General features: G+C 40.4%; 1 protein-coding gene across 2 annotated transcripts in view; it reads right to left on the bottom strand.

Moving 5' to 3' along the window:
• Positions 1–86: 86 nt before the first annotated feature.
• The window catches only part of nfic (nuclear factor I/C), a 28,953-nt gene continuing 11,231 nt past the window's right edge, over positions 87–17,808 (bottom strand). For both annotated transcript variants that reach the window (XM_053870920.1, XM_053870929.1), the window contains exons 5-13: positions 15,852–15,926; positions 14,644–14,718; positions 14,041–14,173; positions 13,089–13,210; positions 12,629–12,742; positions 12,305–12,459; positions 11,073–11,256; positions 9,132–9,220; positions 87–8,309 (exon numbers count right to left, since the gene is read on the bottom strand). In XM_053870920.1, coding sequence (XP_053726895.1) covers positions 8,289–8,309; positions 9,132–9,220; positions 11,073–11,256; positions 12,305–12,459; positions 12,629–12,742; positions 13,089–13,210; positions 14,041–14,173; positions 14,644–14,718; positions 15,852–15,926 — 968 coding nt within the window. In that variant the 3' untranslated portion in view covers positions 87–8,288. The remainder of the gene's footprint in view (positions 8,310–9,131; positions 9,221–11,072; positions 11,257–12,304; positions 12,460–12,628; positions 12,743–13,088; positions 13,211–14,040; positions 14,174–14,643; positions 14,719–15,851; positions 15,927–17,808) is intronic.

Below are 17,808 nucleotides of genomic sequence, written 5' to 3' on the forward strand. Positions count from 1 at the left end.
CCCCACCCCACCCCCCTTTTTTTTTTGTCCCTCACTCGTCGACTGATGTTAAAAATAATGGACATACGCCACACTTTTTTGTTGGATTGTGGAATAGCTTGTTTATTCATGATATATTTTTGCATAGGGAAACATTTCCAGTAATGAATCCATCAGCAAGTGCTGACAGCAATGGCTAAATATGGTTATAATGGCATATCAAAGATGAACATATCCTCCAAAGCCGAAGGCAGGAACACACAAAATAACATGAAAACAGGCGTAGTGACTCGGAGTACACACCTGGCGGTTCAATGGACAGCAAAGCAACACCACAGTGCAGACATTATACCATGTTCCTGTGTAATCATCATCTCAAAGCAACAAATAACATGCAAATAAAGGCAGATTATTGACATTTGATTTAACATCAGACATATAAAGCGGTGAATGATTACTGTTCTAAAAGCTTCTAGATCTATATCCCACCGAGATCCGGAGTCTCATCACCGTCCGTCGAGCGCATTGTTGAAATCACACTCACACGCCTGGTTTATTACAAACCTCCCCAAGTAAATCACACACCACCTGTGAATTATTGCTCATTTCTGACAAGATGTCAGATTAACCAGACTTTGACAAAGCAAGAAGTGAGGAAACAAAATGTTTTGATTTAGCGTCCCCTTTTCTGGACGTTACTTAAACGGTAACAAATAATGTGCCTATTCTGTTTGGTACCATGCATGATATACGACATGAAAGTGCTTTTGTTTAGACCGTTGATGCCCACCTTGTGTCCAAGACTGTGGTTTGAGATTTGGACTCTGGTCATGCAAGTTTTATGCTCTCTGATATTTATTTGGAAGCAAGCAAACTGTTTCTATAGTAACTGTAAAATGAGATGCAAACAAAGGTTAAAAGCTAAACTGGAAACTAACAGATGAAATTCAAGCAAATTTTTAAATATTGAACTTTTGTAAAGATGCAACACTCCATCTGCACAACACTTGAGTTCAGTTGTGTGTCATAGCAACAAGCAGGAAAAAATAGGGAAAAAGAAACACTGATTTTTGAGGGTATGAGATGGAGAAAAGCCCCGTGTATGAACATCATCCAAAATTCTATTAAAAAAAAAAAAAAAATCAAAGCGTCCTAGTGAAAATGAAATATTGTCATACAACGTGTAACACAAGGTCTGTGTTCCAGCTAGATGCAGACACGTTCAGTTAATTTGTTGTGTTTGATGTTGCGCATCAAAGCCAGACTTCAAAAGCAGATATAGAAAGAGCACAGAGACCAAGTGAATGGAGGGTGGGTTTGAGATTCTATCAGAGGATGGTCAGTTCATATTGCATATCTCAGACGTAGCAAGAGCTGTAGTGGTCAAAAAGGATCATAATATTTGCCAGCCATTGGAACCAAATGATACCAGAAAAGACCACTTCACCCACTTCACAAGATAAAGATACAGCCGATTCCCCAGAGAATATTAATCGGAACATTAATTGCTTAAACACGTACAGATGAATAGCTCCAGGGAAAGTGAAGTTTAGCCATGACTTAGCCAAGACAGCAAGAGCAAACAGTCACTGCATTTATTTGTGTTTGACTGAGATGTTACCTGGCAGATGCTGCTGCTTTGACTGCCAGCTCGGAGAACTGATGCCAGACATCACATAAACACAATCGGTGGAGCAGACTTGAGGAGCTAAGAATGAATATAGCTCCTTTTGAAATTGTTAACATCCGTGTAGGTCTGTGGAAATAGATGAAATCCTCCATTTATAATGGTTTTGGTCTCAGTGAGAAATGTCTGCTTTGGCTAGCTTCCAATGGTGCTAATTTATGTCATAAAGTATCTGTCGTAACAAATGATTTGCAAAACCATTTTGTACAGAAATACATGTAAATACATCACCAAAGCTAACTGTGAAATGAATTGGGATTTTCCAATGTGTATTATATGCACTAGTTTCACAATGATGTTGAGAAGTCATCTGGAAATCACACTAGTGCTTGAAAAGAGTTCTCATCTGCGTACTTTCACTCTTATGCCGTATGTGCTCGTCGGATAGGCTGTTGGTACGGCAATACTGAAATTGGATGACTGTCAAATGACTCTCAATCCCCGGAAGCAACAACAAATGAGTTTTCCCTCAAATGCGTCATTTCAGATTCAAAAGGAGATTGTCGTAAATTGTTAGCTTGTATTTGCAATGTCTATTGTGTCTCTTTATCTTGCTATGGTGATTTTTTTTCTTCTTTTAAGCTACATCTTCATATGGGTCTACATTTATCAAAACATGACAATTGTCATGTTTCAAGAACAGCTTCAAGACTCAATATTTGCACATGATCTAATGCAACACATTAGCATGTGATGTTCACCTGCCAAAATTTTATGAAGACCAGGTAATAGCAAGTGCAAAACTTGTTTTCCTCTCAGGAAACAAACTAAAACAAACATTTTAAAACCTCAAGAAGTGAAACATTAATAAAAAATCAGATCTTTGAGATCTGAAAAGGATAACAATATGCAAATTATTTTCTGTAAAAACACGTCATAACAGCTCCCATTAACTGCATTTATACCACATAAGGCTAAATAAAACGAAAACAAAGTCACCTTGCACTTTAGAAGTCAAATGGATTTGAGTAGCTGAATACAACTGGAATTCATTTTGTTGCACGTATTATAAGTGATGGACAGGTTCTTGGCACACATTTACTTGATTTGCGCTCTTTTAAGAGGAGCAGAATGTTCTTTCTCCAGGACATTTTCCAGACTGAATGAAAGACAGTCGTCAAACCAAAACCAATTTGTCTGTGTAAACTATCAGGCATCAGGTTAGTTATAGTGTGTCACTCCTGCACGCAGTCAAGATCCAGCATTAAGGTGGCAACAGACAAGATCAGAAACTACAAGAATTAAAGTTGGTAAAATGGGTAGCAAGTCTTTAAACTGCTGTTACAGATCAATCAATAGGACACAACCACAGACAAGAACGGGTGCGATGTTGTGATAAGCTAATATTTTTCATCTCTTGGGACCAAACGTATTATATGTTTCTGTCTCTGTTGTCAGTGCAATAGCGCCACTTTGTGGTCACAATTTTAGACCATGGTAAACCTTTTCACTACCAGGTAGCCCTTATTCAGTTAGGTTTTAACTTGATAAGGGAGCAACCATGGGACGACCAAAATTAACAATGATGTGTCGTCGATATTGGCAGAATTGCATTACATTTTTCAGACTTCTATGTATGGACTGAACTGAAGCAAAACAATAGTAACAGAACTCCCCTCAAAAAGTCAACAGCTCTGTTTGTAAAGAACCATGTGTTTTTCTGGTGCACTCCTAGGTTCTGAAAGATCAATCCACACCAAACTTCTTAAACACATGTGGGACTAATGCATGGTATATAATTTTTATTTTATTTTAATTTTTCCTCACTTTTAGAGCATTTTATATCACTATGAATGCTTGTGCACAAAATAACGATGCTTGTGATTTTGTGCACAAGCATTCAAGCTGCCCAACTCATTTTGGCACAGTCTTAAACAAAATGAATGCAACTGTGGATGTGTGAAAAAAAATGAAGTTCAACTTTTATAACTGTATAAATGATTTGTTACTGAACAAGTCACCACCATCAGTCTGTTTGAAGGTTTAATGGTTTTAAAGCTACAATTCAACACGCTTATATAACATTTAGAGGCCTGTGAAGCCTTGGTGGAGTGCATTCTTAAAATCTTCCGCCAATTTTCTTATTTACTTTCCCCATTTTATGGGTCTCTCACTCGCCGGCTCGACCAACAACTGTAGAACACCAGGTTAAAGAAACCGTTAAGTTGTGCACATCTTTGCATACTGCAGTGTTAAAGGGTTAAAACTAACATAATATCTACACAAGAAAGCAGTATTTAAAAATATTAAAACCTTCTAAGAAGGTGTGTAGTGCATGTATAGAGATGAAAGGGTAGATGTTCTATGTGGAAAGAAGGGCAACGGATGGTGTTTTCGTGATCAACAAGTACAGTTGTTCCTCCACACCGTGTGTACACAACAATCAAAGCGTTGCATTTCTAAATGGGCCACTTTGTAAAGTCATATCAAATAAATGGTTTGAACATGTATGGTTAATGAATGTAACTGCTAACAAAGCAGCTAAAATTGAAAAATGCCCAATTCTTTTATTAGCATAAAATACTCACATTTATATAGTAAAACTGCCAATAATTAACAGTTGTTTGGCATTTATCATGGGATCATTTATAATTTCTCATGTCAATCATGCTGTTCTTTAAAAAAATATATATTGAAAGCAATCCTGAAAACACTTAGAAGAAAGTAGGAGAGCAAACTTTCCAACTATCAGCTCAAACATGCAGCTCATTATTCTAAATAATGAATGACGCTGATCAACCAGTCAAATGTTGCTCACAAACTCTTGATAACGTCTCTGATCCTGGTGTAAATGGAAAGTGAATTATCAAGTTCACTGAGCATGTGTTCTTCATGGTGTGCCACATGAGTGTTCCTTCTGACTCGAGTTCTTCGGCTTCTAATCGAAAGCAAGACAAAGAACTGTTCTATTTAGATGGATTTGTCTAAAGCCCTTTGGGCATGAATGGTTTAAGAGGTGCAACAACAAAAGGAGCAATAGAAAGAAAGTTTCAGAAAAAGCAACCATGAACCCATTTTTGCCATTAAAATGAACACAAGCAATTACAAGAAGCCTCCTTCGACTGCCCAGCTGTGTACCCGCTACAGCGCTAAATGTTGAGTGGTCACACATGCAGCTTTTTTTACTTTTCTACCAGCAGAACCATGAAAAAGTATGTCGGCCTTTCCAAAGTGTATTACTGCTCATCAACTAAAGGCAAGGCACATAATGTGTTTCATGAAATATCGTGCAAAACTGAAGTTTAACAACGGAGTCGCTGTTAAAATCCAAAGAAATAGTCGACCACCTTTGGTAAGGAGGCAGGAGGGAGGAGGAAGAGCAGATGAAAGGAGAGGTATCATTATGAGCCATGCATTCTTCTGGTCAGCACAGCGACCGGGGTAGCACCATGCACTATACATCAGCTTGAAGCCAATTTAAAAACAAAGCTCACACTAAAGATCAGCCCCCGCACACAGCTGGACTCTTCAGAGGTTCTGGTGCTAGAGATTTGACCCACCGAGCCATATGAGGTTTTCACCTCTGAACCCATCGCAGAATATTGGGAGACCAGGTTGAAAGGTTCCCTAGAATGACAAAACCAACAACTTTAAATCAAATTACCGGACATCTAAATGATGAAGACAGGTTAAGATTTGGTGCAGGGAAGCAAAATATACGGGAAAAGGTTGACTCAGGGTTTGGGCATTGAACGACAGGTAGTGGACTATTCCATCTCAAATCACTGCAAGCTGTTGCTGCCACACTATAGCAACACATTTTTATATTTTTTGAATAATGTGGTCAGGGTTAAAACAGCTAGACGTGACTTACTTTACCAGGTATATATTGTATTTTATTGGTATGTTTTTGAATCCTCATGTGGCAATGAAGTGTGTACATGGAAGTAGAAGCAGGGAGCTGATGGTCCACGTGGGTTTGAATCGTCTCAATAAGAGACATCACCAGTGTTAAAGTGCGACACTCTGGTTGTTTGGGTAACCACATGTCAGACTTCATCACTCTGGAACTTACTGAGGTTTTCAGGGAAAAGTCATAACACGTTTTACTGCATGTTAAAAACTGCTGCTGTGACTCCACAAACGTCTGCTGTTGCCCAGAGTGATAACACGTTTTCCTGGACGAGAGCTGAGGCATGAAATCATCATTTCCACTGGCAGCAGTGCGTCTGTTTCTCACTGGTGATTTTAACGCGTGGTGTTCAGGACTTCTGTCATCTTGGAGGGGGACGAAGAGCAGCGCAGTGTTTTGGTCTGACCTCTTGTGTTCACAATCCATTTTTGTCCTGGAGGAGTCGACTAAAACGTCATTTTTTTACATTTCTAATTTTAACTTTGTCTCAGTTGAGACTGTTCCAACAGTCACCAGGTCTCTCTGTGGCACAAGGTAGTACAAGTACAATAAGTTTATACATTTGATTTTGAAATGCGTCTGCATGGGAGCATAGAATTTTATTCTATTGTCAACAGCTTTTAGCCAAGCCCTAATCGAATATGAAAATAAATTATATGTATGATATATGCCAATGATCTACTGATCATTTCTCAATTGAGGGTGATTATATATTCAACCATCATCCATTGTTGCACACCAAGCTGTCTATTATTCATTATTCATCATTCTTTAGTTAAATTAGGTTTATAACTTATATAGCTCTATTAACTATACTAATGCAATTTCATTTTTTCACATTCATTTTGTATACTGCTGCTGCTTTTCATCTTGGGATTACTGAAGTACATCTATCTATGTCTATGGCTGTGCTCCCAAGGTTTGACGGCACTGTCAAAAATCAGCCATAAAATTCAGCCGCCTCTTTGGTGATGTGATGTGATCTGAGACTAATTTTTTAAAAGACCTGGGCTCAATCTCAAGTCAAAAACGTATGTTGTAAATGACCTTGTGATACTCAGGGTTACAGTTGGATTCCTTAAACACATTAGAGATTATGCAAGCTCTTCAACTAATATAAATAAACTAATATTGTTGGACATAATCTTCCTTAATTGATGGCTTTTAGCCAAAGCCTTTCAGATTTCAAGAGGGATTATCGATATGTTTAAAGGTTTCCTGAACAATGTTTATAATTTCAAGCAAAAGATGGTAACATTATCAAATACAATCAAGTCTGAAAGTAAAACCTATAAAATTGCTTGCCAAGGAGCAGTAATAGATTCTGGGCATAACATTACACTCACTCAATGCTATAAACTGAACTCAGGTTTCACTGTAAATTTGCATTGGATATAAGATGGATTGCAACAAATTGGCCTGAAAACAAGTCCAGATTTGCGGTAGCCCATCTCACCCCATTTCAAGATTGCCTCAGAGTGAACCGGGGTCCAAACCCTGCAGCACATGTGACAGTGCTCTCTGGCTCGGTGTCCAGTCTGTAGCGTAGAACCTCTGATGGAAGCCATCTTAACCACATTCTATTTTTCAAAGAAAGCTGTATCTTGTGCTCAGTTCGAGTCGCTCTTCTTTCCTAACCATCAACTTCAGCACAACACTCATTGCACCTTTCCTCAAAAATGACATTCAGTCATAGTGCAACAATCCCGCTCAAATGCCTCACCACATACAAGTACAAACCCAATACTGTTTTCTCTGAGTCACAACAGTCACCTCCTTAGGAGGACAGAGCAAGGATGAGAGCTGGGGGCAGGGTTCACATTCTGGCGCGAACACACACACACAGACACGCACGCACACACGCACACATACGTACATCATCATTTCATGCTACAGATTCATACACCGTCACCTGGTGACTGGCTGCACTCATCATCCTGTTTGTCAAGCATCTTGACGTTTCCTCAGTTAGACTGAGCCAAAATTCCATAGTTGAGCCTTGGGCTGTTTGGATAAATAATTCCCCGTCATCCTCCAGGAACAATACTGTTGTACTGTGTGGTATCAGAGCAGGGATGAATATAGCTCTTATGTTCACAGACTCATTGTCTTCTGGTTAAAAAAAGCACAGTCTTTAGAAACATGAGCCTTTCGAAGCATCTTGATGGTTACCAGATGATGATTGTCAATAAAAAAGACCAAGCCTCAGTCTTTTGGTGGGAAGAGGGGAAAAAAACACCTTCTTTTCCTTGAGGTGCATCAATAAAGTATTAAAAAGTGCAAAGAAATGTTCTAAGATCTCATTTGAGTCATTAGGAAATAAGCGAGGCTTATTTGCATATATAAGAAGCAGCACCTGCAGCGGAGAGGGGCATTCTGGGAATTTAGAGGGTACACTACTCATCCCAGGCAAGAGGCGGAGAAAGTCAAGGAGCAGGAGGTAAAGGCTTGTCATCCTGGGATCACATGTTGGGGACACAATTTGGCTCCAAGTTTCTGGTGAGCTGAGGTTTGGTTCTTCAGCTGAGTCCACAGATCCCGTCCGGTAGAACCTTTAGTGTCTTATGGCTGAGTTTGTTCAGACTGAGCGAAGTGGCATCCCCATCATCAGGCGTCTTTCTGTGTCCACACTGATATGCGACTATATTTCAACATATAGTCGGATATAGTCATGAACACTAAGCTAAAAATACTTTCCTTTAGGGTGACAATGGTTCTTCTTCTCCACATCGGAGCTGCCATGACAACCACACCTCCTCCAGAGCTGACTCAGTTGCCCAGATACCAAGACTACAGAGGACAAAAATAAAATTAAAATGACACTCAATGATTGTTTTTTTACAGTTAAGATGTGAAAGATATATGGACCACAAAACTAAATATGCTGATATTCTATCGACACACAATTCGATCAACATGGATGAAGATCAGCACCCTTGATTCAGGGTTCTGAGTAGGAATATGTACTTTGAGTTGAGAAGGAGTCTTCTAATGTTTGGAAATGACTGGATGACAGAGCACAAGCCGAGTCTGACAAGAGCTAAAACGTCCAAAGGAGACTTGAGATAAACATTTGCTACTTTACACGTTCTTCATTCAGTATTTCCCAGTAGGGATTGCCACAGCAAATCTGCTTCCTCCACCTTACCATATCTAGATCGTGCTCCCTAGTTAAAGTGAACATATTTATGTCCCCATCTATGAATCTTCTCCATTCCAAGTGTCCAAACCATCTGATTCTGGCAATTGTTAACTTGACTCCAAACATGAGCCGTGTCTCTGATTCACTTGTTTTGAATCTTGTCTTTCCAACTCACTCCCAAAGAAAACCACAGTAACATCAACTGTGTCACTTCTGAAATTCTTCTAACTTACAATTCCAACTCTCAAGCAAAATCTTTCAATGCAAAATCTTTTGACTGCCTCTATTTTAGCCGACGAAGACCTCCCTTAAACATATACAGGCACTTAAAGAGATAGTTAGAAGTTTAAAGAGAGACCCATAAAGAGAAGTTTATAAATCCTGTAACAAAATTGTGTGTCTAGAAAGTTACAGCGGTGTCCGATGCTAACTAGCCAAAGATGTCTGCAGGAGATGAAATGTTCAGGGACCTGTGCCTGGTAGAGTCCTCCAGGGTCTCGTGGGGTGACGCCAACAAAGGAAGAGCGGCTAGCCGGTGGGGTTCCAGGAGCAGAGTATGCTGTAAATATAAGGGAGATAACATAACATCCCATTAATATATGACATTTCTTTATTACAATGAATCCATCGCCCTGGAGCGAATATGTGGTTTCGCCACGTACTAAAATGCCAAAAACACCTACGGTTTAAGCTAATGCAGGGCCATAGGAGCGTCATCCCTTGGCAAAAACCTTGGCAAAACCTTACCCCAACCTCTGTACTTCTTTTATGCGAAGCGCTACCCGCAGCGTAATGATTTGGCACTGAATAAGGAACATGTGGTTCCATTGAAACTCAGATGTGTGCACCGATAACCTTTTTTTTTTTTTTTTTTTTTAAAGATTACTTACACAAACCTATTAACTAATAATACTGAACAACACTTTCAATGAACAGATCAAACCCACAATGTAAACTTCACTCGTTAAAGACGGGAATGTTGCCTTATAACCTGACAGACCGCTCCACTTTCCATCAACTACAGTGGTACCTCGGTTCTCGCCCACAATCCGTTCCAGAAGGCCGTTCGAGAACCAATTTGTTCGAAATCTGTATCGATTTTTCCCATTACAATGAATGGAAAAAGAAATAATGCGTTCCAGGCCTTAAAATAGGCTTTTGTAGGAGTGAATGTAGAGTGTCTGCTGCAGGTGCGCTGTTCCTCTATGTGTGTGGCCGCTGCATGTGGGAGGGGTTGCAGAGTGAGTGACGTCTCTCCAGAAGTGAAGAGGTGCCCGGTGCGTGTCCAGCTCTGAATGTGCGCTTCTGTGCAAGTCATAAACCAAGTAACGCTCTGTCCCAGACTCGCCTCATCCCTGTCCCAGCTCCAGCCCACAACAGGACATCAAACCCTGGAGTGAGCGCTCCAGCCTCGGAGGTGTGGAGAGCGAGCACCTCCCCTGTGACACTCTACCACGGTCCAGTGCGGAGACAGGAAAGGTTTTACACCTCAATATGAAGAAAAAACAGTCAGTAAATGTAGCTAACAGGACACGTCTGCATACAGAGGCTGCAATGTATACAATAAAGCGCGTCATGGGTCAGCTGATCGGTCCGCGCACGTTTTTTCTGGCTTTTTTCAGGGACGTTCGAGTTCTCGCAGTGAATGAGTAACTGGGGTCCAGGTGCTATTAGCCGCCGATAGCTCACCTCCAATCTTCAACTATAAAACTCGGCTGCTTGTCCAAAACAATCAACTCCATTAGCATTGCTTGCACTGGCAGCTCCGGTTTGGATTCGTTCGTTGGTAGAGCTCAGATTTAGTAGGTGATTTAAGGCCAGTTTTAAGTCCATGGGTCTTGCATGGAATTCGATGTGTCATTTTCCTGGACAGACAAGCATTGCCAAACGACCATGATTGTGGTTGGCGGGCTCCAATGTCTGCAGCAGCAGGTCTACTCTGCCTGAGGGGCTGCAACAAATTGTGCGATTTTCCAGTGATTGTCATTTGTGATCAGATGAAACCGGAAGGGAGTTTCAGGCACAGTGCATTGTCCATTTGTGTAGTCCTTTGTTGTCCTTGTTGCCAGTTCAATTTAAATTGGAGCATTTTTGATCAAGACATTTTGCCAAGTTTAACTTGATTATACAATGAAATTGCAAACATTAAACATTTCATATTGATACAACAATACACTATTATTATGCAATATATGAATACTGCAGGAAAAAAAATTGCACAATAGAGCACCTTTAATTATTGTAGAAAAAAAACATTTTAACTACTTGGGCAGAAGAATGTTTGCCCACATATATAAAGTTTACATCAAACAACTAACAATGTTCCTATACCAAGGTGGCATCTCTGTAGCTGTATTTCTTCAGTGTAAATACAGCGTGAAAAAACATGGGAAGAAGAACTCAAGACTTACTTGGTGAAGTTGGGGAGCTCTCCCTCCCATCAGTTGAGGTGGTCGAAGCCTTGGACTCTGTAGACAAGGTGGGCCTGGGGAGAGAGGACGAGGGAGGACCTAGGGCAGGTGAGGGTCCAGGTGGCGCCAACATTTGGGAGGAGATGTAGTGACCAGTCACTTTGACTTGATTACTGCCATTCAGCTGCAAACATTAGGACAAGCACAGCAAAGAATGTAATCACAGACGCAAGAGTGATTCTGTCAAAGGATAACAGGGGGTGTAAAAATATCAATATCATCAAATATCGCAATAATTGATACTTGAGTACATGATATTGTCTTGATATTTTAAGCAATATCAATATTGACTACATAAATACTTGGATATGGAGTTGCTTTTGTGATGTGTTACATACTAATAACATTTTCTTTTCCATACACAAGTTATTTTGGAAGTTGCTTGTTGCTCTGTGAGACTGCAAAATTTAACTGAAAGTCTAACTGGACTGAGTTAATACAAAATGCACATAATATTGTACTGCATTATCTGATTTTACCCCTTATAATGGTGGCTCTAGTTAACAAATATTAAAATATTAAATTATACTGCTCAACCAATAGTATCGTTGCAATGTATCCTCCTGTATGAGGATACGTATCAAGATACCTAAAACAGTAGGGATGGGCAATTTGGCCTAAAAAAATTATCAAAATAATATTTTTCCATTCTTGCAATAATGAAAAAAAATGTTTCAATGTGTTTGACAGATTCCATTTGGTCTTGAAAACTGTTTTATGATGAAATTTACCAGTAACTAACTGGTACATTCTGTTCTCAGCATTACCTTGCCTCCAACATAAAAAGAATGTGTTTATGTTTAAATATAATAGTTTAATGCAGTGGCATATTTGAGACGATCTCAAATATTATCATAAAATATTTGTGATATTTTTTGTTTCAAGAGGTGCGACTTCATGATACAGACAAATAAAACGTTCTTGACAGTTTCAATGTCAGTTCTCAATTTTGTTGGTATCAAAGTCAACAAACAAAGAATGTTTATGTAAGCAGCACTTACACACCAATATATTTCAGAAAAAAGCACCACCCAGCATGGCCTTATCAGTCAACAGTTTGACAGCCACAGACAGCAGCCGCGGAAGTTTGTCTTTGACCCCAAGTCAGACGTCTTTACACCATTAGCAGGTTAAGAGGATGAAGAGAAGACCGAGGTTTCCGCTTTACTTACGGAGCTTGGTGACTGACTGGAGGGGTCACAGGCCAAAGACACAAGATCCTTGAGGGGATCCTGGGCCAGGTGGGGAGGGTAGCGAATAGCTCCATGTGTGAAATAAGAGGAGGAGGGGAAGTGAAGTGATGAAGAAGGGTGAGGCCGGGACAAGCCTGTAAAGAGACAGGAAAATAGGCAATCAAATTTTGCAGCTGACTGTAAGAATTGTTTGCTTGCATCTTGCATAAACATTGCTCTCGATGTTATTTTGATGAAGAGCCAGAGAGACAACAAAGGTCATAAGTCCTCATAAGAATGGCACTTCAGACATATGCCACTGACCACTATGAACTGCGATGACCGGTCGGTGATGCTGCGTAAAGGAGCCCAGTCGTGGTGAGTCTTCCTGGGGGGAGGGGCTGTCCATCTCTGTTTTCTTGACTGGAGGAGACAAACCTACACACACAACAAAACATGCACACGTATTACTGAAACCACCACACAGTCTATTTTGCTGACTAAGAAACTGCCATGGACTATCAGTCAACTGAAGCTTCACCAGCGTGGATCCCCAACTGATTTGGTATTGCATTGGATGAACGCCAGATGAGAATGAACGAGACGGCCTAGTTATGATCTTCAATTGATAATTTATTTAAACTTGAATTTTATGCTTCCAACTAATCCAACTAATTAAAGGCTCAGTGACAACACATATTCAAATCATGAAAAGTGTGCCAAGTTAGTATGAAAAGGTGAATACTAATAAAGAATTAATAAATAGGGCAGTATTCTTTTTCACCTCCATCCATGTCATCAGTCCAGTTTCTGGAGCTGCTGGCAGGCGAGGACGGTGAGTGGTAGTACTCTCCTCCAGGACTGTCCACCTCCTCCTCCATGGAGCCAGACTTGTGACGCTTACTCCTGCAGAGAAAATGTGGTAGTTTCACAACAATAGATACGCAATACGCATTTGTTATCAAACCTGAGAGCTATTTTGCACATATGCTAGGTATCTTATTCAGCAGTTTTAGCTTTGAATGCAAGTGCATATGAGTGTGACCAAATTTTATAAAATATTTCCCGAAATACGCCTTGGCAGGTGTGGACCGTAATAATGCTAGAGCGGGGTCTGGAGAAAAACATAAAATCATGCAGCATCATTTCTGTAATTTTCAAGCACCACTCACGGATCCCGCTTTAGTACTGTCCAAAGTCCTTAAGTCTGGGTGGGTTTGTCTCTCCAAATATGCCCACTGTGAAACACGCAATCTCTGGTCCACGTTGCATCACCCATTCATGCTCTGGCATCCATCATTCCACACCACAGGGTTCTCTCAGCCAATCATCTTGAATAATCTCGTGGTGGGACACGACTGTTAATTGACCATGTGAGCCTGGTCACTGCACACTGAGTATTAGCACCAGGTGAATTGTTCCAAACAAGATGATTTGAAGACCGACTGACCCACTGATAGTTGCCGGAGATGTGAATGAAATGTGATCACTTTTTGAACATTGTTTTGTTCATTTTAAAATAACTGAACACTTTTACTTGCAGCTGTGCTCTATATCCACGCCATGTTTTTTGGCGTTGGTGTTCTGGTAGAAGCCCAGTTATCCACTAAACTTGTTTGACATGAGGTGTGTGAGACAATCTACCCTTTGAGAGGTGATTAGACCTGCACACTCATTTATTCAAGCGCCTCCAGACAGAACAGGATGTGTTATTTTAGGGTGGTGTGGTGTGGTACCCGCTGGACGAAGTGCTGGCCAGTGGTCTTCGAAGGTTGACAGGCTGGTTGACCGACTGATTGAGGTCATATGCAAGGTGACCCTGTAGCTCGCCCATAGAGAAACTAGGTCCAACTCCTGTGACAACTGGTGCTGTTCAACAGGACAACACAGCTTTAGTCTACATGCATGACATGAACATTTGGAATTGAAGCTTGTATTCACAAAAGGATTTTTGAACAGGTTATGACAGTACAACAATGCTGCAACAACAGCATTCATCATCTCATTTTCCTGTTGCATATGCTGTACTTCACTGTGTGCACAGCTTCCTTAGTAAACTGATCCAAGTTGCTGTAGGCTTATCAACAATCCTGGCACATCTCCTCCTACTGGTTGGAGACGTTTTTTTTCTTTTTTTAAGCAAAGTCCTTAGAAGAAAACACTCTATTCTTTGCTTTTTCATCCATAATGCCAGAGGAAGTAGAGACAGAAAACCACACACAAACACACCAGCAGAGGTAAACAAAACCACCGAACCCATGTATGATGTTCACTTAAATACTCTGCTTCACGTATTGAGACTCATAAGTGATGACAGGAAACAACATGGATCAACTTACTTCTCGAGACCTGCACGAGCTCAGTCACGCTGAAAACCCCCGACGTGACAAAACTCTCCTGGAACTCTGGGCCATCTATAAACCGCAACAGGAGTGAGTCAGTTACTTTTATTAGTCAGTTACACCTGATTTCAACCATCAATAATTCTAAACATTGGACATTCTGTGGGTTCTGTCTCTTCTCCGTGTTGCTTTAGTTTGTTGCTAAAATTGTTGTTAATACTACACAGGTCCCACATATTCTCTTGGAAAACACATTTATACATGCTCAAATAAAGCTCTGGTACAGCAGCTGTGATATTTTTAAGATTATTATTTAAGGTCGTTTTATTTCAACAATCACAACTTTTTTAAGCTATTGCATCAAAGATCAGCCAGGGTAGTGAATTGTCACATTGGTGGTGAACTATGGACAAGAAGTAAAGAATTGGATGAATCATTGTGCACAACTCAAAGAAAGATCTATCAATACACTTTATACATTTTATATGCTATTGAAGTGAGTTTGTTAGCAGTAACAACAATGGCAGACAGCAGTGTGCAGAAGGAGGCTTCAGTTATGGCCATGTACCAACTGAAGTCTGGTCAAGGCTCTTCGATACCTTCGATTGGAGGTCTGGCTTCTGCCGCACATCCAGGAGGATGATGCTCATATCTACCAGTACAGCCTTCAAACTTAACAACTACAACTTATCAATCTGGTGCTGGTTTGACTGCGAGCCATCCATCACCACTGGTCCGTCTGTGTTGGCAGCTCCCGCTATAAATGTTCTTGGGAGTGGTGAACTTAATCACCAGCAACAAGATAAAGAGTGCACTAAGGGAATTGTCAGAGAATGACACCAGGAATGAAGCCAGGTTGGAGGAGAAACCACCTGGAGCATGCCAGACCAGCGGGAGATAGCCAGGGTTTGCTCTTCTGGGCGTGTGAACAAAAACATTTATGAATTGCTCTTTGTGTATGTATGTTTGTGCTGAGAGTCTACTTGGTGATGTCTGACTTTCGCTGTCAGCACTCCAGTTCAGCTGCTGCTTTCCTCGGGGCTTGTCTAGTGGATACTTCAATTATTGTAGAAAACTCAAGTAGTAGACTTGTTCTGTTTCGCTGATCGTATGATGGAGCTTTGAGAGCCAAATAGCTTCTGAGGTTCTCAGCATGAAACAACCGTGAAGTGAATCAGGCACACGCAATAAAAGATGACATTTACCCATGGTGGCTGTCCGGCTGTCCTCCTGATCCGAGGCGCCTCCTGTTCGACTGGGACTGCTGCTCTGTTCAGCCTCTGTAGACAAAGAGACCATTAGTCTCTTGATGGAGGATGATATTGTCTCACATAGAAGAGTGAAAAGGGTCACTGTCAGGTAAAGCAAAACATTTCAGTCGAGCAAATTGGTATAAAAGGTGATTATTTGCCTATCTGCTGACACCTTGGAAAAAAATTGTATATATTTTAATCTAATATTTTGTAGATGGTCTTTCAAACAAGAGCAAACTCAACCTTTTCCTCACACCACAACTGTTTCTGAGGATAAGACAGTTTAGTATTAAAAATAAATGTGTTATCTCTGGCAAACTCCTTTAAGAGCTCCAAGGTAATATAAAGACTACAGAATTAGACCAGCCCCAGTGAGCACTGGCACTGATAATGAAGCCACGACAAATGTGAGTCTCTCACTTCAGAAACAGTGCTTTATCTTGGAAACTTGTTGATGTTCACCTGCCCAGCCTTTTAACTAAAGATTCTTCGGAGGACAACAATTTACATCACAAGTGCTCCTTCCCAAGCAGATCGCTTCTTAACCTCAAAACACAGACTGCAGAAACACGAGGTAGAATGCTTCACAATGAAAAAAAAAAAAAACTTGCTCTACTGTGTTGTTTATGACCCATTAAATACTGTCTCAGATGTTTTGGGTGGGAGTGCTGACACAGGATGGTGTCTTTAAAAAAGGAATAATGCTATTTTTTAGCCTTGGCCTCTCATGTGTCATTATAACTCTAGCTAACAGTATCGAATGCAGATCAAGCATTCAAACCTCAGCAAGGTGATGGCACTAACTATAACCACTGCATGGGATGAGTTCAATTTGAAAACCACAGTTGAACACTTTGTACCTGGTACTTCTGAATCCTTTCAAATCTAAACCATATAAACACTGATTTAGCAACAAACACCACAGAAAATCTAAAATAATTACATTTTAGTAGCTGCCAATTTAAATCACAGCTTTAGACAAGTTGCTACAAGATATAACAGCTTTGTTGTTTGACAATAATGGCTGATATTCAAGTAAACAGCAAGTATCTTGCAGGTCTGGGCTCTAGTGTGTTACCCCCAACATATGTATTCATTGAAATGTGGTGCGCAAAATACTTTAGCTTTGGAGTCAGTAGTTAAAGTGAATGCTGTTAAAAGGATTAGACTGTCGAAGGACACTCGAGTGCTGAACAGAAACGCTCAGCAGTTTAATATAGTTGGTACAGTTGTAGTATTCTGTGATGGTATGTTAAATTACTACCCTCGACAAGGAGCATAAGCAAATGTCAGTATTTTAATGAAATGGTGACAGTCGCTTCTCGGCTATTCAAATTTTCTTGAGGCGGGGCTACCAGCCATTTCTGCCAACGACTGATGACATCTGACCTGTCAACCTTTTTAATTTACAGAAACAAAACAGCAGAACCCTTCAATGGCAAATCGCTGTTGTCTGGGATAAAATACATAGATGAAATTGTAAATTTAACATGAAGTACTTTGTTCCAATGATGTCACCATTCAGTGACAATGTAATTTTATATAACTATTAACAGTAAGATTTATGTTGGACGCACAGACAAACAGTGAAACAACATGTTATTTACGTTTATCAACTATTTCAAAATCCTTCACATAATGGGTCTGAGAACATTGCTAATGTGCTCACCTGCACTTTAATGTGAGTATGCTTTACTGTTTGTGTGTTGTGAGAACATTGTGCTTTTAGCATCACATACTGTCTTCCGTCAGTTATAATTCAGGGTTAAACTGTGACTGTGTGAGCAGTTGAGTGGGAGCGTGAGAGGGAGTCCACATGCTCCAAGACTTGCCCAGCTCTGTGTCAGCGAGGATGAGGATGCTGTGCTCACACAATAAATTCCAATTTCTTTTGTTCATTTGTTTGTTT

The sequence above is a fragment of the Synchiropus splendidus genome, chromosome 1, assembly GCF_027744825.2.
Source record: "Synchiropus splendidus isolate RoL2022-P1 chromosome 1, RoL_Sspl_1.0, whole genome shotgun sequence".
Taxonomy (NCBI): Eukaryota; Metazoa; Chordata; class Actinopteri; order Syngnathiformes; family Callionymidae; genus Synchiropus; species Synchiropus splendidus.